General features: G+C 37.9%; 2 protein-coding genes across 2 annotated transcripts; both read left to right on the top strand.

Moving 5' to 3' along the window:
* The first annotated feature begins 461 nt into the window (after positions 1–461).
* Positions 462–13,541, top strand: LOC109101154 (acyl-CoA desaturase-like). The gene is made up of 6 exons (XM_042737171.1): positions 462–651; positions 845–1,043; positions 4,358–4,488; positions 9,945–10,150; positions 11,145–11,377; positions 11,780–13,541. Exons 2-6 carry the CDS (start codon positions 851–853, stop codon positions 11,977–11,979), a joined length of 963 nt encoding a protein of 320 aa, XP_042593105.1. The 5' UTR covers positions 462–651; positions 845–850; the 3' UTR covers positions 11,980–13,541.
* A 495-nt stretch (positions 13,542–14,036) lies between these two features.
* wnt8b (wingless-type MMTV integration site family, member 8b) lies at positions 14,037–22,630 on the top strand. Its single transcript, XM_042737169.1, has 6 exons — positions 14,037–15,259; positions 15,866–15,899; positions 17,125–17,263; positions 17,947–18,072; positions 19,096–19,238; positions 20,206–22,630. The coding sequence occupies exons 1-6, from the start codon at positions 15,189–15,191 to the stop codon at positions 20,767–20,769; spliced, it is 1,077 nt and encodes a 358-aa protein (XP_042593103.1). The 5' UTR covers positions 14,037–15,188; the 3' UTR covers positions 20,770–22,630.
* Positions 22,631–23,041: the final 411 nt, after the last annotated feature.

The following is a 23,041-nucleotide window of genomic DNA, read 5'->3' as shown; positions in this document are numbered from 1 at the left end:
AGATCTAGCTATGGGAAATTAAAGTAATAAATTCCTGTTTGAGGAACTACAGATTTGTTGTTGTCATTTTAGCACATAAGGATCCATAGTTCCTCTTTTGAGGAAATCGTAGCTGTTGTAAGACCTGTGTAGCACTTCAAAAGATGGCTTATGTTCTGTTATTTTGGAAAATATTGAAAGGTTTGCATTTGTATGTATAGCATTGTAAAACTCACTATACAGTAAACACATTAACAGATATATTTATATGTGCTGAAAGTATTACAGTGAAATGTGTGAGCATGGTTATACAAACAGTGTATAACACACATTGACATAGGAAATATGGGCTCGAATTTACTCATGAACATAAAAAAAAAAAAAACATCTTTATACAAATGTGATCTGATCTGTCTCACACAGTAATAGTGTTGGCTACCAAACACCAGCGTACATGGCGTCCACAACATACGCATCAGATAACCAGGCAACCAATGAAACTGGCAGGGCAAGACGGCATCATCTCAGCCTCGCCCAACTGCATCATTATAAACGAAATCAGAGGCTTAGACACGCGAAAATTAATTAAAAAATTAAATCATTCGACGGGGGAGCCTAACTGCTAGCATCAATCAAATTGCGATTATTCTTTATGGTTGCATCGTAAACAAGGTAAGCGCGTTGTAGATGCGCGAATATCCAGCGTGCCTTATTGAGACAGAAGTCACACCCATTTTGTGCAGAATTTAATGTAGCCTATTCATTGAATGAGGGCTTGGTCTTTAATAACAATGATGACTGAAATGACAGATGGCATTTCTTTGCCGTCGATAGTGAAAATATAGTCGACTCATTCTCTTTACAGGAGACAATGACGAGCATGAAAGAAATGGCCGAAACAACGACAGAGGATGTTTATGATGATGCTTACGAGGAGAAACCGGGCCCGAGTCCTCCAATGAAAATCGTATGGAGAAACGTTATATTAATGTCTCTTTTGCACGTAGGAGCTCTTTATGGTCTGATGATTCTTCCATCTGTCTCATCCTTAACGCTGATATGGAGTGAGTAACGTTATAACCTACTACTGTTAATTCTGATTCTATGAACTGACTGACGTTTGTTAGCAACTACTGTGTGTGTTTACTGCATTTTTATTGTTATGGCCTAATATTAATGTAGCTATAAAGAGACTGGATAATGTTGTATTGTCTGCAACTACGTGTTTTGTGTACATAGTGGTGTATAAAGTACCTGAAAGCCATACAGATATCTTACCAGAAAATTACTTTGGTAGAAGTTGAAGTCACATTACTTGAGTCAAAAGTCATTGTACTTAAGTACAAAAGTATTTTTTAAATCTTAAACGAGCTTAAGTAGGCCTATTGAAAGTAAAAGTACAACTCAATGCAAAATGGAAAAGAAGCATATAAAAAATGTTCATACACAGCTTGAGCAGCAAGATTGTGTTCAGTTTTAACTCTGTCTCCTATTTTGTATTTTTTGGTAAGAATAAGAAGCACTTCATCCGGTACTTAGTGTCCTTTATTTCAACATTAGAAAACATTTCTAGAATCTGCATCTGAAATGGCATTTACCCTACAGTTTAATGTATCTCAGAGGGGACATGCATTTAACCTGCAGTTACAGATGCATAAATAGGCTTACTGTTTTGTTTTTAAGATAAAACGTTGAATACTGATAGGCTATTTGAAATAAATTAAAACTGGGGTGTCAACCTCAATTCCTGGTGGGCCGGAGCCCTGCAGAGTTAAGATTCAACCCTAATAAAACACACTTGATCTAACTAATCAAGTCCCTCAGGCTTAATTGAAAACTACATGGTATATGTTGGAGCACGGTTGGAACAAAACTCTGCAGGGCCCCCAGGAATTGAGTTTTACACCCCTGAATTAAAACATGAAAAAAAAAATAGTCGAAATGTGAAATTCATTCAAACGACTGATTCATTCAGGAACAAAGCATTTAAATCGATTTGACTGTGTTAAAGAGATACTCCACACCAAAAGGAAAATTTGGTTATTAATTACTTACCCCCATGTCGTTCCAAACTCGTAAAAACTCCGTTCGTCTTCAGAAAACAATTTAAGATATTTCCGATGAAAACCTGGAGGCTTGAGACTGTACCATAGACTGCCAAATAAATAACAGTGTCAAGGTCCATAAAAGATACAAAAATCGTCTTCAGAATATTCCATCTGCCATCAGACATGCAATCTGGGTTATATGAAGCGACGGGAAGAATTTTTGTAAGCGAAGAAAACAAAAATAATGACTTTATTCAATAATTCCTTTGTCAACGGTCTCCTCTGTGTCTCTCCATATCACCGTGTGCTCTTCTGTGTCATCCGCGCCACAAGGATGCGCTGTTTCTATTTTTGTTTCTTCGCTTACAAAAAGTGTTCCCGTCACTTCATATAATCCTGATTGCACATCTGATGGCAGATGGAGTATTCTGACAATGACTTTCATACCTTTTATGGACCTTGACACTGTTATTTACTTGGCAGTCTATGGGACAGTCTCAAGTTTCCCGGTTTTCATCCAAAATATCTTAAACTGTGTTCCAAAGATGAATGGAACTTTTACGGGTTTTTACTCTTTGTGTGATATAAATTAAGTTAACTATATTAAATTATATAAACATAAAAAGCATACAGAAGCATTTTTGCCTTCTACAATTTAGAATCCCTGAACTTTTGAGTTTTAATAGACAATAAATCAACGTGCGTGCACTCTGTGTGTGATTTTGTGATATAGCCTAGCCTATTTGATAATGTCACATCATCGCAGAAGATATAGCCTACTGTATACCGCACACCCCAGACTTGACTTGAGTGGGAAATGAAATCATCCGCGGTTGTGCGTGCACTTGTTTGCACATGAGCAACGGTGTTTTTGCAGACACCAGACCACTGATTCGTAAAACCTGCTTTCCTGCAGTCCGTGTTCTACTGACTTCTGAGTATTTTGTAGTAAGTAACGAATATGGTTCGGGCAATGAATCGTAGTAAAAGTATACATTTTAATTAGGAAATGTAGAGTAAAAGTTGGCTGAAATATAAAAACTGATACAAATACTCCCAAAAAATACTTAAGTACTGTAACGAAGTATTATTACTTTGTTACATTACAGCACTGGATAGATAGATAGACAGATAGATAGATAGATAGATAGATAGATAGATAGATAGATAGATAGACAGATAGATAGATAGATACACACACACACATAAATTATTTTATAATATAGGCTATACCTATAAACCTAAAACACCCCCACCATAACCCTCATTTCATTTGGACTCAAAATGGTAAATATAGTAGACATTTAATTCAAAACAATTGTAAATACATTTGGCAACAAAAATGGAAAAAAGTCATATTAAATAAGTCAAATGTTAGCTAATATTTTAATCAAATATAAAGTTATTAGTTAATTTAACATTTATTGTCACTGAAAGTCTATTTTCTTCAATCTTCATGTGTCTAGTAGAAATACATTGGAAATAGAGTCATTAGTGGATTTTATATATCAAATTAAACAGGAAAACCTGCTGATTTGTATTATATCAGTTTAGTCTTTTAACACCCATGACATGAATATGAATCAAACTATAAATCAGACATGGAATTTAACTTTCTTTGCTCAAAATAGTTTTTTTCTTATTTTTTCCTCATGTAAATCTTTAATTATTTTTGTACTAACTTACAACTTTTATGATTTAACCTCTGTATCACTCGTGCAGTATAATTGGTTAAACTCAGCAAAACTTCCCGGTTTCCCTTTTTTGTTTTGCAGGTTTTTTTCTCATAAGCGTGGAGGTGTTCTTCTCTTAAAGATTCAAAGTTGTGATTACTATTCTCAGATATTATCAATTATTGGGTTATTTTTTTCCAAAAGCGAAAATATGTCAGGCCACTTTCTTCACTTTATTTGTTTTGTAGAGCAATGCTAAAAGTGTTTTGTAAGCATGCATGTGTGTGTGAGTGATAGCGAGTCCCGTGAATAATTTGAAATCCTACCAAAAGCTATAACTGTGCTCCACTGTTGTGTACATTTTTGGCATCACAGTGCTGCATAATATTGCACCCTGTTGAACAAAGAACAATTGCTGTTGAAATAGGCTTTCCATTGTAAATTGAGCTGAGTCATAACAGTGTGCCCTTCTTCACAGTCTGTGGCCTGGTATCCCACATACCTTGCAGCCTTGTTTGACAACACATAGCGAGACATTTTGTCCTCTCATAGAGCAAATCAAGGGCACACACACCATTACACATTATAGAAGCTGTGTGTAGTTCAGACTAATTTGTTTTTAAACATTCTGTTTTATTTTCTCTATTAATGTCACAGTGGGAGTGTGTTTCATGATAAGTGCTCTAGGAATAACTGCCGGCGCCCATCGCCTTTGGAGCCACAGGTCCTACAAAGCCTCATTGCCATTACGAATATTCCTAGCGATTGCAAACTCCATGGCTTTTCAGGTAAAACATTTTTAAGTGGATGAAACAATTTTACACATTAAATAATGCTGTAAACATGAACGCAGCTCGTAGTGGTTAAAGATCTGGGCTAATAGGTTCAAACCGAGCAATAGCCATTGTGCCCTTGAACAAAGCAATTAACCCCAGGATGTCCACCTGGGATTATCCCTGTAATAAGTGTAGTGTAAGACACTTTGCATAAAAGCATCTGCCAAATGACTACTTACACTTGCTATATGTGCATATATATAGATATCGATATAGATGTATATCTTAATTTATTAATTAAAGTTATGTCATGACGACATAGGGGATTACTTGAGAGCCCCAATCCACTCTGATTTTCAGAGAAAACGCTAATGAATTTTTGCTAGTGCATTTTTGCATACCTGAGCCACTCCCCGTGCATACGGGTATAAATAGGCGACAGGTGCATAACTCCTTTAGATAAATGATTTCTTCTCCACAAAGCCTTTCTGATATGACAGGAAGAAAGAAGCGGTTCCTGGTTGGCGTGACGGCACAAACAGCGGTGTACCTTTTGATTCAGCTATTACCCAGGGTGCTTCAACTAAAAGCGCAATTTCTCATCACGGACGGCTCACATCTTTTTAAAGATGCCGTTCTGTCCGTATTCTCTTGGTTGCGGTCGTTACCTGTCCTCTGTCGACCGCCACGAGCGTTGCCTTCAGTGTCTGGGCATCCAACACGCTGGGAGATCTGAGGGTCACAGTTAGAGCTGGATGATTGGTGGGTTACAACCGTGCCTTTTTTCTCAGAGGTCCATGAGGAGCTGAAGAAGTCATGGACCGCCCCTTTTCCAGCCAGAAGCGGCTTGTCTCCGGCCTCACTTCCCTCGATGGTGGGCAGGCTAGGGGGTATGTAGAAATTCCCCAGGTGGAGAGAGCGGTTGCGGTGCAACTGTCCGCGTATCCCTTCCAAAGTCTGAAAGCTGACGCCCACTCTTGTGGCCAAAGCTTACGGTGCTGCAAGACAGGTCACCTCTGCCCTGCATGCCATGGTTATTCTGCAGGTCCACCAAGCCAAAGCACTCAAACAAATGCACAAGGGTAGTTCCGACCCAAATTTGATACAGGAACTGCGCACGGTGATAAAAGTCGCGGCGTGGTCCTTTAGGAAGGTGATGTCCATCCTTGTGGCCCAAGAGCATCATCTTTGGCTTAACTTTGCTGAGATGATAGATGTCGAAAAAAAGTGCGCTTTCTTGATGCTCCCATCTTGCAGGTTGGCCTATTCAGTGACACTGTCAAGGACTTTGCCCAGCAGTTCTCGTCAGTGCAGAGACAGACTGAGGCCATCCAGCACATCTTGCCCTGGCGTGATCGTCCAGCTGCCGCCGCGGGCCGTGCCTCAGCCTGCTTGTCGCCGAGGGTGCCCCCCTGCATCCTTGAGAGCTCCTCCACCCCGTGCTGACACACCTTCGAGGCCGGATCCTCTTCGAGGACTGCAGCGCTCCCTGTGTCCCATCCGGCCCCAAACTCCTCTAAAAATACGACAAAGTGGCCCTGACTCGGGCAACTCGGGAAGCTGCTCTTTTTCAGGAGATGGCGAGAACAGGGCCACTCCTTCAACCCGTAGGAGGGCCAGGTGGAGCATCCTTTGTTCCATTTTGTTTCTGTTCCAACCGCCAACAGTACCCACAGTCTCGAAAAAAAGAGCAGTTTCCTTTTCCTCCCCCTATCGCCAGCAGCCAAGAGATTACAGTGTGGAGACGTGCTGCCTCTCCACGCATCTCTGGCCAGTCCCTCCGGGGACACGGGGAGTCCTGCTGTGATGAGCAAGGACGCAATGCCTTCTGTGCCATCCAGCACGACTTCCCACTTCTGCACCACGGGTGTGTCGATTGTCCCTTTGGTGCCACTCACACAGAGCTTGGAAGCATGGCTCACGCTGCCCAACCTGTTCAACTGGCTCATTCGGACAGTTCAACTTGGCTACACGATTCAGTTCGCCAGGTGACCCCCCAGGTTTAGCGGCATTCTCGAGACATTGGTGGCAGCTTGAGATGCCCCTGTACTGCGCGATGAGATTCCTGTCTTACTGGTGAAGGACTCAATCAAGACTGTCCCTCCAGCCGAGATGAAGTCAGGGTTTTACAGCCCTTACATCATCGTGCCCAGTAAAGGCGGTGACCTTTGGCCAATCCTGGATCTGCATGTCTTGAAATGGGCCCTTCATAAGCTTCCATTCAAGATGTTGATGCAGAAGCGCATCATCAGATGTATCCAGCCTCAGGATTGGTTTGCAGCGGTCAACCTGGCTTTTTTCCCTTTTTTCTCATTCTTCCTATCACACCTTTTTTCTCATTCTTCCTATCACATCCCATGACTAAGACAATACGACAATAAGGTCAATAAACGATAACAAAGACTATATCTACATGCAATTTCGTTGACGAAATAAGACAAGACTAAAATGTAAAAACTTTACCAAAAACCTATTTTTATTTTCGTCAAAAAAAAGGAGACAAAATGTTATTGCAGATTGCTCTACACGCCTCTACTATGTGAGCTTTCATGAGTGCGGTTGCCAGATATCAAGAGTTCTAATCTCCGAATCAGAGCTTCGCTGTTAAATTTATACATTTTCTGCCTGGTGTGTTTTGCATATTTTAAGCAATCTGGCAACCATGCGCACGCACTAACTCCACATTGCAGAAGCGCCACCGCAGATGATCTGAAAAACATTAATTTAGCATCTAAATGAAAGCGTCTCTCAGCCGGTCTGTGTTCTGTCATGAGATCTCACTATATTGTTTGCAATTAGGATCACTGAATAAATATGCTTACTGAATCGCTGTTTTTTAATAGAGAAATAGACTATTGCAATTATGGAATTAGTGGTATTACTAGGAATTTCACTGTTATAATATTTTTGGTTTGTTTTAGTTGTTTTCATAATGTAGACAGAGTGATTGTATAAGTCTTTGGTGTTTATTTATATAATAAAAAGCCTCTATAATAAATCAGGACACTAGATTAGGTAAAATACACCATGTATGTGTCCACATTCTTTTGATTTTGTGCATACTGGAGAAAGTGCAATACCTAAAAAAAAGCAAAAGTAAATTTCTTAAATGACAACAATCATTATGATTATAATTTTAAGAAAACAAATAATTTTTATCAGTTTAACCATTATACAGAATGACAAAAAATATGACTAATATTTCATTGACTAAAAAACCTGACTAAAATGCTCATACATTTCATTGAATAAACAAACACAGGACAAGGTTGTCTAAATATGATAACTAAAATGTACATTTGAGTAAGACTAAGACTAAATTAAAAATGGCTGCCAAAATACTGCTGTACGGTTAATTAATAATAATCTTATTGCTGAAATGTCAAGTTTTCTTGGACTAAAACTTGACTAAAAGGTTAAAACTTTTAGTCGACTAAAATTTGGCTAAAACTAAATAGGATAAGGTTGACTAAATCCAGGACTAAGATTAAAATGAAAATAGTTTACGAAATTAACACTAACCTGAATGCTTACTTTCATGTCTCGATTCTTCCTCGACATAGGCCGTTCCTACGGTTTTGCGTTCGAGGGTCGGGCATGGAAGTATAGGGTCCTCCCCTTTGGGCTGTCCCTGTCCCCTGTGTCTTTACAAAGGTCAATGGCCGGCACCCTTGCCCCATTATAGGAAGTGGGCATCAGGATCATCAACTACCTTGACGACTGGCTTATCATGGGCCGGTCACGAGAGCAGTTGTGCGATCACAGGGACCTGGTGCTATGGCACCACAGCCAGTAGGGCTTCGGGCAACTGGGAAAAGAGCAAACTCACCCCCGTGCAGAAGATCTCTTTTCTCTGTATGGAGTTAGACTCTGTGAGTATGACGTACTCATCAGCAAGCACACCCAGTCAGTGCTGAACTGCTTGAGTTCCTTCAGAGGCAGGAACGTGGTATCTCTGAAACATTTTCAGAGGCTTCTAGTGCATATGGCATCCTCAACCACAGTCATGCCACTCCGATTGCTTTATATGAGACCACTTCAGCACTGGTTACACTCCCAAGTCCCAAGATGGGCATGACGTCATGGTACACTTTGTGTGACCATCACACTGGAGTGTTGCTGCCTATTCATCCTATTATTGCCTTTCAACGGGCCAGGGTGCCCTTAGAACAAGTGTCCCGGCATGTCATTGTCATGACGGATGCCTCCAGTACAGGTTGGGGAACTACATGCAATGGGCAAGCAGCTTCAGGGCTCTGGACAAGGGCCTCGACTGCTTTGGCACATCAGTTGCCTAGAGCTGTTGGCCGTGCATCTGGCTTTGCGGCAGTTCCGGCCATTGCTGCAAGACAAGCACGTGTTGGTCCGCACGGATAACACTGCGGCTGTCTCGTACATCAACTGGCAGGGTGGTCTACACGTCGCATGTCACATGGTAAACACGATCACTCTGGCTAGAGCTCCCTCGACGATCTCATCGTCAGGTTCCTAAGGGGTGCCAGAAGGTTGAATCCTCGTAGGCCACCCCTGGTTGTGAGCAGCTCTTTGTTTGCTATAGGGGTCAGCAGAAAGGGAAGGTTGTCTGCAAGCAGAGGTTGGCCCACTGGATAGTGGATGCTATTGCCTTGGCCTACCATTCCCAAGGTGCCTACGGAGACCTGCAGGATGTGGTCTCCATAGTGCCGTTCTCCGGAAGGCTCGCTTCCCCTTCGTTACTGCCAAGCTGGACAGGAGAGGCGTGAAGCAACTTTCATGGAGGTTGAAATCCCTTCTCATAAGAAAAAAAAACTGTCATAGGAACGCTGGCTTGGCTATCTCCAGCAGCAATGTACTCACCTTTTGGTTGCTGCGGGCACCAAGGTCTGCGAATTTGCACTGGGGCATTGGGAAGATTACAGCCTTTGCGTAGCATTTGTCTGACATGTGGCTGCTTGTCAACATTTGCAGCGCTACAGGGTTGTGATGGGGTTCAGGTTATGGAGCTTACCATGGACCCCCTATGTCTTCATGACATAACTCGTAGTGACCGACAGATAGTGAACATCTCGGTTACGTACATAACCCTCATTCCCTGATGGAGGGAATGGAGACGTTATGTCCCCATGCCACAGCCTTCACCCGTCGCTGGTTCTCGGCTCCTCTACGTTCTCGGCTCCTCAGAGTAAAACCTGAATGAGTGGATGCACCTTTCGCCTATTTATACCAGTATGCACGGGGAGGGGCTCAGGTATGCAAAATCCACTTGCTAAAATTCATTGGTGTTTTCTCTGAAAGTCAGAACGGATTGGGGCTCTCAAGTCAACCCCCTATGTCGTCACAACATAACGTCTCCATTACCTCCATCAGGGAATGAGAGTTCCGAACGTAACCGAGACGTTTCTTGTTCACTTTTCACTCACTTGTACTCAATTAAGAGTATGACAGGTATAATGTATAATTACAATAATGATGAATATATATCTATTTAGAATGATATCTATGAGTGGGCCAGAGACCATCGTGTCCATCACAAGTTTTCCGAGACTCATGCAGACCCACATAATGCCCGCAGAGGATTCTTCTTTGCTCACATCGGCTGGCTGCTGGTCCGCAAACACCCAGAAGTTATTGAGAAAGGACGCAAACTGGAGCTTGCTGATCTAAAAGCGGATGGGGTTGTAATGTTTCAGAGGAGGTCAGTGGGAAATTGTGGTATTTCATATTCAGTTTTGTAAATCTTCTTACCTACACTGCTGTATAAAAGTTTGGGGTCTGTAAGATTTTTTTTTTTTTAATTAATACTTTTATTCAGAAAGGATGCATCAAATGAATTATAAATGACATTAGTCATTCATGTTGTTACAAAATATTTTATTTTCAAATAAATACTTTTTTTGAGCTTTCTTTTTTATCAAAGAATCCTAAAGAAAATAGAATTTTTCCAGAAAATATTATGCAGCACAACATTTTTCAGTATTGATAATAATAAGAAATGGTTCCTGAGCACCAAATCAGAATAATTTCTGAAAGATCATGTAACACTGAAGACTGGAGTAATGGATGCTGTAAATTCAGACTTGCCATCACAGGAATGAGTTTAAAAAAATGATAGAAAATTATTAACTATTACATTAGTAAACAAATATTACAATTGAAAAATGTTAATTTAAATTGTAACAATATTTTACAATTTACTGTTTTCACTTTAATTTTGATCAAATAAATGCAGCTTTTGAAAGACCTTGTTCTGAAATATTTTACAGATCTAACCTGAAAACATGACTAAGACGATACAAATTTTGATACAGGTTTAGTAATTTCTTATGACCTAAAATGTTCATTACACCTTTGTGATCCCGCCATTGGGAGCTGCCATCTGAACCAGGCCTCATATTTAGCACTAGCTAGTGTGGAATAATCTATATCCCTTCCTTTGAATGACATGCAACAAAAGTCCTGAGCTTTTTGATAAGTGTTTAAGAAAATTTTTCATTGCTACAGATAATAGAAGAATAGCTGGTTAGTCAGCATTTCAAACTGCATGTTGTGGTCCAACTAAGGTTTAACAACCAATGTTAATTCAGAAAATCTGTGATATGCATAGAAGAACATGTGACAAACAAGTGTAAAGCAGTGATAAAATGGCTATTGAAATTGTTGTTTTTAATCTTTCATTTCTCTGTCCATAGGCATTACAAGTTATCTGTGGTGGTGATGTGCTTTTTCATTCCCACGTTTGTACCTTGGTTCTTTTGGGAAGAGAGTCTTTTGACCAGTTACTTAGTTCCTTGTCTGTTGAGATACACTGTGTCCCTTAATGCGACCTGGCTGGTCAACAGTGCAGCTCACATGTGGGGAATGAGACCTTATGACCACAACATCAATCCCAGAGAGAACAAGTTTGTTGCCTTCAGTGCCATCGGTAAGAACAGTGGCTTTTCTTTTACAGATTAATATTAATTAATTCAATTTTGTTGGAAAAAAAAAAAATATATATATATATATATATATATATATATATATATATATATATATTCTAGTTTGCACATTTATTTATCAACATATATTTAAAAAATACAAAAGCATTTATGTATTTTTGAATAAAATGTATTAATACTATATATAAAATAATATAAATATTATTAAACCATTTTTATTGTTTAATATAAGTTTTTATATATACACTATTTTGTTTAAAGTTTCTGTTTACATTTTTTTTTTTCAGGATTATTGATGAATAGGAAGTTTAAAAGAACTAAATTTATTTGAAATGAACATATTTGGTATGTACTGATTGGAAAATATATGCATGGTTTAATTTCAGGTGAAGGATTTCACAACTATCATCACACATTCCCCCATGATTACGCTGCAAGTGAGTTTGGCAGTCGGCTGAATTTGACCAAGGCGTTTATAGATCTCATGTGCTTCTTTGGACTGGCCAAGGATTGCAAGAGGGTAACTCATGAGACCATCATGGCCCGCGTTCAACGCACTGGTGATGGCAGCCACAAAAGTGGTTGATTTAAGTACATATGACAAAACAAAAAAAGTTATAAGGCAACATATACAAAAGCATTTGCAGCATTTCTTAGTGTGCAAAGAAGATTGATCTATATACACTCTCATATAAAATAAGAAACTCTAGAGTGTGTTGGACTAATATGTGTTCTTAAGAATTCTTTCCTTTTCATGACATGTATTGGACTGTGGGAGATTGTTTTCAGAGATGGTAAAGGCCATATATTGGGAGAATAATTATGTCTCAGTCTGCCTCAAGAGGCAAGAGATGGTACTTCACTAGTTAAGCAGCCATGTGCCTCATTACAGCCCTCTCTCATGAATAGGTTGACCCATGTTTTCTCTGGCTAAGCAGTTACTGTTATGATTTTAAAACATCATTCCAGCGAGCCATACAAGCTGTAAATTTAAGATGACATGCTATTAATATACTGGCACTATATTACATTTTCGTAGATGATAAAAGCTGATTTCCATTTGAAACTGAAATCAATTTAACCACCACCAAAATAGTTTTTTATAGGTCCATATATGTAGTCAAATAAGACTGTGCCATAGAAAAGTGAAAATTTGGGAAAATTGTTCTCAATTGAGCTAAAATGTTGACTTGTATAACTCTTATTTATTGTTATTCTACATGCCAATGCAAAGGTCTTCAGATCAGTGATGCTTGTAATGAGGAATTCCCTCAAGTAAAATGAGCAATTTATCAGAAAGTTTAATTTCTTAATCATTATTTTCCATGTTGCATAGTGCTCTTATCTGGTTTCCTTGGACTCTTGTGGTCCTGAAAAAAAAAATACCTATCAAATGACCATATAAGCCTATATGGTGAACTTTTTTTTAATTACAAATATATTGGAAAGGACTATTTCAAGTATTATGAAATATATTTAACCAAAAATACATTTTGAAAGAAATGTGTCTGTTGGAGTAAAAGTATTAAGGTGTACACTTATTCTAGCAGATTTATTATAGGACATTTATTTGTCCTTATGATGTAATCCGAGGATTGGAATATTTAAATGTCTTCATCAGATAGAATCTTGCCCTTTGCCTTATAAAATAGGCCTATATATATTCAGATTTTGGGTTGGACTCAAAATTGAAAAAACAAAGATGATGTATAGCATCAGAAAAATTATTTCAAACTTATGAAGTTTTAAGTCATTCAGGGTGGGCTGTTTTCTTGGCTCTTCTGTGATGAATTAATGATCATTTGTATCTCCCTACATATATATTTTTTTTCCTCATAAATGTTTATAGGTTGATAGTGGTATGCATTTTCAAATGTAAAAAATTCCAGATGCTTTATATATTTAAAACATACACACCGTTTTTAAGAAGAAACACAAATTTACACTGTTCTGCAGCTTAATTATTTATACAGTGTTGACCTTTGATGTCTGGGAGCCTTAATGGGCACATTTTTAAGGAATGTGGTTTCATGTACCATAAACCAAAATTTCTCAGAGTGGAAAAGTTTTGCGAGTTGTACTGTGAGTTTTGTTATGAATCAATATTAATCTTTTCTTAATTGAATAAAATGTGTGTATATGTGAAAATGTAGTCTCAGCTAACTTTCTTTTGTAGCGCTGACCACAGATTATATTCATAATCATATAATCATAATGATAAGTGAGTGAGACCACCATGGCAGTTTATAAGGCAAAAATGAAAACTGTTTACTCCGTGCTATTTATCCGATCATGTAAGCATTCACCCGTGCGCGATATAGCGGTGCACGAGTTTTGTGAAACATTTTTTTGTTTAATCGTTTGAAATTGTATTGTAGGCCTATTTGATTAATTGTTTTCTATGGAGAGCTAAATTACAAAACGTAATTAATCAAGCAAGCAAGTAAATATGTATTTGTTTGTTTAGCCTATTTACTGAAAATCTAAACCTGAATTAATAAATTCCTGATTTTTAATCGGTAGTTTTGTTTATATTTCAGCTGTGAAAGAATAACATTTGGGTAGTAGCCTACATGGTAATAAATCTAAATAATAAGTACAACAGAAATTGCGCATCGAGAATATCAATCAAGAATAGGCCTAGGTTTATATTCATTTTGGAAAGTTAGATTTTTAAGACAGTAGCCTATAATCTACTCACATTCAGATAGACCAAACAACGGATTTAGAAATGAATTTTTAAATCTCTTTCAAGTGGCAAATTCGTTTTACTTCAGTCTCATGGAAGCCTTTCAGAGCGTAATCCAAAAACATCCCTCTGGAATCTCTCAAATAACTTTACTAATCCTAATTTGCACACGAGAAGATACGCGGACGTCACAGAATCTGAACCTAAAGGTCATGAAGGGTCAGCTAAAGACTAAACTGAAAGAAAAGGTAAAATAACACTCTGAAAAGAATTATGAAGTCCTCATGAAAAAACGCAAACACAATCGTATCGATTATCCCTGTTAATTCCTGCTGTTTAGGCTGAATCTCTTAATTCAACTATAACGAGCATGGATTTAACTTTGATGCATTGCCTGGAAACGTAAGAAGTTTAACGGAATCAGCAAAAATTAGACAATTAGCAAGAGCTATACATACGCAATATTTTTGTCATTTTTCTATTTTTTTCCCCAATAGTTTGGAATATTATTCCTATTTTCATTTAATCTAATTCATTAGCCTTTCTAACCCGCATGTAAACGTAGCCTATACTTCAGCGGATCCTATTACTAAATTGAAGCATGTAGCTATAAATTCTTCAAAACGCTAAATCTGAACGCTATAAATAACATTTGTCGTTTGATCCAGTAGATAATGATGTCAGTAATCCTTGAGCTTTATCAGCCACTACTGTAGCCTATCAAACCATTTCATGCTGCTCTTAAAATTGAGTTTTAAGGCACAACCTTAGAGATGCCATCCCGATTTCATATTAATTCACTCCAACTGTTAGCACGCAGGGAGCTCTTCCCAGCTATTTGTCCTGGAGGAGCCCAGGGTGCCCTTTTGATCATTTCAATCTCTCTCTGGTACAATAGTTCTGATTGGCTGAACGAGTAAGAAAAGGGAAAATCTTTAATTAAGCATATAATCTCTTGTTGGGATGAGAGGAGCTCCATTTCAGAACCCCCTTGGCTCACACATGAGACCCCCAGCCTCTGAATTCTGGATGTAGGTTATATAGAGCTCTTGCAGACCCCTCTGCTTTCCAAGGTGAAGAAAAGTCTGCCAGTCGTCTGTCTCAGGATGTTCATGCATTTGGAGGTTTATTATTACGCTTTCATCCTAATGGCTCACATGAAGTCTTGCTGCAGTTGGTGAGTTCAGCGTTTTATTTTACTTTACGCAGGCGATGCTGATGCTAAATTTAGCCTATATCGAGCTTTTACATTCTACGTTTATCTCTGGGTATCTGGATTAAAAAGTCGGGGTGAAACAGCCACTTCCACTGATCTGTTCCCGTTCCGTCATAAAGATATTTTGAGCCTCGTTTCATTCAGAGCAAAAGCTGATGGAGAGCGAAACGCAATCATTATAAATTGATCAATTCTCATTATATATATATATATATATATATATATATATATATATATATATATATATATATATATATATATATATATATATATATATATATATATATCGTTCAAAAATGTTATTATTATTATATTTTTTTTACAAATCAAATTTATGCATATATACATGTTATAGCCTATATGAAATTCCATTGAAACCTTTGATTTTGAGACTGTAAATTTCATTTAAAAATATACTCAAAATCAGTGACTTATTTGTAATTAGATAAAATTATTTTAAAATGTTACAAAATTATGTTTTATCAATGTGACGCTTTACTTGAAATTTTAAGAGGAACATATACAAGTAATGGGTCAGCTGACTTAATAGGCTGCTCTATCTTCCAGGTCAGTGAATAATTTCCTGATGACTGGCCCAAAGGTAAGCCAACATCTTTTGATCTGCTTTGTTGATCTTTATCAGGAGAGAGTAACTTCAAAAAGTTAAAATGGATGGATTTGGGTAGTTAATGTTTGACATTGACCCTGTGATCACAATGCAAGCAAGTGGCAAATTAAAAGACACACTGCATCACAGGTGCTGTATCTTCTGTGGATTAGGTATTACTTGCTGCTTGGGGTGGACTGGACCATATAGCTTTCACACACTTCAGCTCATTCATAATGTGAAGTTGTGAGGACTTTTTACTGAGTGGCAAGGGAAGGGGTCTTTGGTGGGTGGTCATCATTAGCAACCCAGCCGCCCGTGAGAGCACTTGTGGTGCTGTCTCTTCTAAACCACTTGAGACATATTAGATTGTATAAACCACAGTTTCACAGCCACATAGACCCTTTTGTTAACTTTTTGTTTGCATTTCTGGTGGAACTACAGGAAAAAAACAAAAAAACATTTACCCCAGTATTTCTTATAATTAAAAACTTTACATAGTAATTCTAAAAAAACAAAAAAAATAAAAAATAAATTAATTATAAATAAAGCTAGCACTTTGGTGATTTTTATATAATTTAATAAATGAATATACAGCAAACATACATTTTACACCACAGTGCAACCATAGGGAAACATTTACCCTTAACTTTAATATTAATTCTAAAATTATTGTAATAGAAGTAATAGTGTCATTTTGGTGCTCTTTTAGCATTATTTTAGTATCAGTAAGATACTATTATTAGTTTTTATTTTTATATTTTCAGTTTGAACTTGTATTTTTAGTGTTTTTTTCATTTTTATTAGTTTTTGTTTTTTAAATGTCTACATAGTTTGTATTATTTTTATTTTCATTTTAGTTATTTGAGTACATGAAGTTAAACTAAATGAAAATGAGTTTCCTAGAACTAGCTGAATTCATGAAATGTTTTTTTCCTCCATTTGTTTTTTTTAAATACATATTTTATGTTAATTCAAGTAATAAAATGTGTTTCTTTGGTTTTAGTTAACTATAAAAGCCAATTTTAAAACTTTTTAAAATGTTTAAACGTCATTTAATAAATTTACATACAGGTGCATTTTTATATGAACTGTGCATGCTGAGAATGAAAAGCATCTAATTTTATCATTAGTTTTAATCACAGTGTGTTTTGTAAGCACTTGATAGTGAGTGTGTATTTCATCCCAAATCTTTTTGGTGTGGTGTGCATTGTTTCAGGCCTACTTGATCTACTCCAGCAGTGTGGCTGCAGGAGCTCAAAGTGGGATTGAAGAGTGCAAGTATCAGTTTGCGTGGGACCGCTGGAACTGCCCGGAGAGGGCTCTTCAACTCTCCGCCCACAGTGGACTCAGAAGCGGTGAGAACTATGACCTCTGCTGATGCCTGTTTTATGTATATTGTGCTTTCAAGTTTTTCAAAATACACATATTTTAATAGAATAAACGTAACAGAGCGTGTGTTATGTATACTGTGTGGTTAGTGACTCAAAGCCCATCTGTATCAATCACAGATACAGCACTTAAAACAAACACAACGATCCTGTTTAAAGCAGAGAGAAGCGTCTCCCAATGTTGATGTGCCTGAAAACACTGCATTCTTGAGTCAATTAAACCTGGTCTGTTAATAGGCAAATAGAAAAGCCACCAAGGGGATATTGTGCACCAGAGTGAGTGAGTGAAATGGACGCCCTCTCAAGTCAAAGGGTGTGGGTCAAAGGTTTGCCTCAGACTCCTTTCATTAGGCATTCCTGAAGTGCCAAAGAGAGGACCTGTCGCAGTCCAGTGCCGACCCCAGACTGACAATGTATGAGAGCAGACCAGCAGCACTACTCCATGCATACTTTGATGCAGGGGAATAAGAGTCAAAAGCCATCATTACTGAGATGGATGCTAAAGATTTGAGTAAATCATCTAATGAGGAAGAAAATCAATGATGTTGAGTGCTTATATTTTAGTAGCCTAGAACCTGATATTTTATAGACAAGATAAATAAAATAGCATTTCCACAGCATATTCATTTCAGTGATGTTTCTAATCACAGCAAACAGAGAGACAGCATTTTTCCATGCCATCAGCTCTGCTGGAGTCATGTATACCCTCACCAGGAATTGCAGCCTCGGTGACTTTGACAACTGTGGATGTGATGACACCAGGAACGGCCAACGAGGTGATAAACTAAATCTCAACATAGATGGAAAGTCAGTCAGCATTAAAGGGATTTTTGGGTTAACTATAATTTGTGCATTTTGTACAGTTATATTCAATTGAACATCTTTATTCCCATGACTTTCTAACTAAAACCCTAAAATGATGAGAACATCATTCCAGTTCAAATAAAACATGAGTTTTAACAGAATAATTAATTTAAATGTGTTTATACAATATACAGTTCAAAAGTTTGGTGTCAGTAAGATTCTCTTATGTTTACCAAGGCTGCATGTATTACAGTAAAAATACAGTAAGAGTGTAAAATATTGGGAAATATTACTACAATTTAAAATAAATAAATGTGTTAAATGTAATTGATTCCTGTGATGGCAAAGCTGAATTTCAGCAGCCATTACTCCAGTCTTCAGTGTCACATATCACCTTCAGAAATCATTCTAATATGCTGATTTGGTGCTCAAGAAAAATTTCTTATTATTATCAATGTTGAAAACAGTTGTGCTGCTTAATATTCTTGTGGAAATGGTGATACATTTATCTCAGTTCTGTTCTTTGATGAATGGAAATTTCAAAAGAAGAGCAGTGATTTGAAATTGGAATTATTTCTAACATTCTAAAAAATTTTTTTTTGCAGTTTTGCTGAATATTTTTTTTTCTAAAAAAGAAAACATTTCCTCATCAAACTTTTGAATGGCAATGTATAAGTATAATAACTTATAGTATAATAACTCCAATATTTGGCTCCATTTGGCTCTATTTTAAGTGCCTTCACATAATCCTGATTTCGGCTTTTTGTAAGGAAAAGGAAAAGTCCAAATTATTTTTGTGGTCATCAATATTTTTCCATAAATGCTGTCAATATTTAACAAAAGTAACGTATATGCGTATATGCCACATTAAAGTATATTTTATATATATATATATATATATATATATATATATATATATATATATATATATATATATTTTTTTTTTTTTTTTTTTTTTACTTAGCCTAGCAAACAACAATTCTTTGTCATCTCAGGTGGTCAGGGATGGCTATGGGGAGGCTGCAGCGATAATGTTGGATTCGGGGAGGCCATCTCCAAGCAGTTTGTGGATGCACTGGAAACCGGACAGGATGCACGAGCCGCCATGAACCTGCACAACAACGAAGTAGGACGCAAGGTATATGAAGTCAATCAGATTGTTTGGGGGCCTAAAACTGAGGCACGTCCGTCGGCCACCAACAGCTCGCAGAGTGGCTTTTGAATCATTTTTCAGTGCTTCTAATGATAGCTTACCACCCAAGAGTTTCATTCATGGCCCTATAAGCAAGGTGCCACTCGCTCTCCCAATAGAGTGTGCGCTGTACCAGAAGGGCCTATTTACAGCCTGTGAATGTCTTTTATGACGAGGCCTTAACTTGAGATTCTTGGGATCAGTGGTGCAAGCTTAATTAGACGACCTAGGGGTCCGCACATTGCAAAGGTTCTGTATTCTGTTGCTTCCCAAATAAGTGTTTAGTTTTATTCTTGCAATAAGGATCTTACATTTATGTTGGTCTTTGTTGTACTTGAGAGAGCCACGGGGATCACAGCCATGTGGATCAAGTGCTCTTTGTTTATCCTGTCTGTGCCCCGTCTGCAGGTTTTGTCAATTCATTGGCACCTGGAGCATCATTGTAACTGAAAAAATGTGAAAGAATTCTTTTTCACTTCCTCCTCAATGGACTTGCCACTGGGTCTGCCTATGACAGAAAACATGTTGACAATGGCTATGCAAAATAAATACACCCCTTTCCTGCGCCGAACAATCTAGCTCGATGTGAAACCCTGATTCTGCGTCTTACACGAGCGAATGAGAAAAGAGGCATATCTTTTTAAAAGACAGCTGTTTATTTCAGCCAAAGTCAGGAATTATTGTACAGCCAGCAAAAAAGAGAAAGCCCAGACTTGAACCTTGAACCTCTTCCTCTTAACTCGTAGATTCCTTCTGCTTGTTTAAGTGGATGTATAGGGTGCCTACTAAAGGGTGCATTGTATTTTTCGACTGATGAGTTCAGTCCTGATTAGAATGTTTTGAAACATGAACATTTGCCTCTAGAATGCATGAATGGGTGAGTTCTTTAACGCGAGATCCTCTCTTCAACCAGGCAGTGAAAGGAACCATGCAGAGGACGTGCAAGTGCCATGGAGTGTCTGGCAGCTGCACCACTCAGACCTGCTGGCTGCAGTTGCCCGAGTTTCGAGAGGTGGGCAACTACCTAAAGGAGAAATATCACAGAGCCGTGAAGGTGGACCTGTTGCGTGGCGCAGGCAACAGCGCAGCCAGCCGTGGCGCGATCGCTGAGACCTTCAGCTCGATCTCGCGCAAAGAGTTGGTGCACTTGGAGGATTCCCCCGACTACTGCTTGGAGAACCGCACTCTGGGCTTGCCGGGAACAGAGGGCCGTGAGTGCTTGAGGAAGGGCAAGAATCTGAGCAAATGGGAGAAGCGTAGCTGCAAGCGGCTGTGTGGAGAGTGTGGTCTGGCTGTGGAGGAACGCAGGGCTGAGACTGTGTCCAGCTGCAACTGCAAATTCCACTGGTGTTGCGCTGTAAAATGTGAGCAGTGCCGCAAAACTGTCACAAAGTACTACTGTGTGAAGAGAACCAAACGGGTCAAGAACGATAGTGCCAGTCGAAGGAAAAGCTATCGGCTGAAAAAGAAGCACTAGAGATGCCATGAACTGTTTGATACAGTGGTCCAGACGTTTGTGTCTCAGAATACATCCTGAGCTTGAGAATAAAGTGAACGCAAAGGTCCATTTGAATGCTTTAATGAACACCTTCACTCTTAAGAAATAAAGGTTCTTAATTGGAATCTATGGTTCCATGAAGAACCTTTAACATCCATGGAAATTTTCCATTCCATTTTTAACATGTTCTTCATACCAACAAAAAAGGGTTCTTTTAAGAACTGTTCACTGAAAAGTTCTTTGGGGAACCAAAATGATTCTTCTATGGAATTGGAACCTTTATTTTTTAAGAGTTTGTAGATCTCCACAGCTGTTACTTTGAACACATTGATCTGTAGTATTCACTTAAGCATTTCACAATTATTCATTTGTAAGATAGCACTGAACACCGCATCTAACCGATATATAGCACAATAGACTGTAAATAACCTTTTCATTCACCAACGAGGATGTACTTTGATGGATAATTTATTGGAATGATGATTTTTAAAGGGGTTTTGAATTCACTATCAGGCCACTTCTCCAGCTGCCATAAGAATCATTTCTTGCCTATGTTTTCTTGTCTGTTTCCATCTGCTTTAGAATTCTGACAATAGTTTTACCCTGATACTGTATATGAACTGTAAATAAGAGGAAGCACTTTGTATATTGTTAATTTATTGCACAGATACTATAGTGCTGTTTTTCTATGATAGTTTCTTTCTATGTGTTTTTTTTTCCAATTTCATAATTAAAGATACGTAATATTATCTTTTGTTTTCATTCATTTAGGTTTGCTGAATGCATGTCAATTAACTGAGTTTTGTAGTAAAACATCCTCTGCTCATTTCTTGTGCTTGGAAAAATAAATGTGCTTTATAATAATGACATTTTAAGTGTTAAAAAATGAAAGACCATATCATAAATCCCAGTCCCACACAATGTAAAATCAAATGATTTACCGTAGACCGTTGGTCAGACCTAATGATTTCTTTGTCTTTGGCATATATAACCCTTTTCTTTCTGTATTCTTCAGCTTGATGTCACATAACCCTGGGGCAGAGAGACAATGAGAGAGAGCATTTAATTATAGTCTTCCTTCCTTCACGCCTCTCTCAATTTCTTCTTCACAAATGCCTCCTTTTCTGTCTTAGTAATCCTCAAAGCACTCCCGATGCTTTGCTCTTGGATGTTTCTTTACTGTTTAAGACTAGTTTAATTAACTTTGTAGAGACAGAGGGAAAACATGAACCAAGTCGCCTCACAAATCATCTAGCATCTAATTTTGTATGCTAATCTCCTTTTTCATCCTGCCATCTCGGGAGAAAAAAAAATGTTGGGAAAACTTCATGTAGCCTGTGTTGGGCTTCCTGTGGATGCTTTATTCCAGGCCCACCTATTTGGCTCTTTTCAGTCCTCTAGGGCCTTCCTTTGCTCGATTTAACAATGAATGGCGAGCTAATCAGCTCCCTCGGAAATGCACTGCTGCTGAAGATGCTAATCCCCCTCTCCTCCTCCTTCAATGGGCTGTCGCCTTCAAAAGGACTTTGGGAAAAGGCTTTGCATGGATTCACACTGTTTGCTGAATAGAAGTTAGTTCAAGTATTGTACCCAAACAAGTAGGGTTTATAAACAAATACTTGCCAGCTACCATCTCATCGGTGAAAGTGCCAGCCCTACAGTAAAACACAGTGACAAAACCGTGGCCCTTTAAATGTTGACAAAAAAAAAAAAAAAAAAAAACTAATTAAAACACCATTTATTGATGATGGCTTGTTCTGCTGTGCTTCTGTGGTTTCACTGAAGCACCTCATTGACATCTTATTAACGAAATCAAGATCAAAAATAAAAACTCCCCTTGACACCTTGCTAAATATGTGGAGATGAAGTGAATTCCTTATTTTTTTCCAAAGTGTGTTAGGATAACCAATAAAGGCAGCAGCACATTGTTACAGATATGTTAAATTAAAATGTGTGTTTTAATATTCAGATTCAAATTTCACTTTATCTATAAAATTAAATTGAGTTAGCATAAAATAACCTAAAAAATGTCCTACATACAATTCAAGTGTTATGTAGTAAAACAAACGACTACAGTATTTCATATTATTGCATCCTTAGAAAGTATAGAGATGAAACTGCATGCATATCATGAACTCTTGCCTAGCTATGATATCAAACATAACATGAGGCAATAAATCTTAATAAATCCCCAAAGGCATGGCTGAAAAATCAAGCCCCAGTTGATTTAAACTTAAACCCTACTGCTAAA

This window comes from Cyprinus carpio, chromosome B13 (assembly GCF_018340385.1).
Source record: "Cyprinus carpio isolate SPL01 chromosome B13, ASM1834038v1, whole genome shotgun sequence".
NCBI classification, from domain to species: Eukaryota; Metazoa; Chordata; class Actinopteri; order Cypriniformes; family Cyprinidae; genus Cyprinus; species Cyprinus carpio.
The sequence above is the reverse complement of the archived record's forward strand: the minus strand, read 5'-3'. Positions and strand labels throughout refer to the sequence as shown.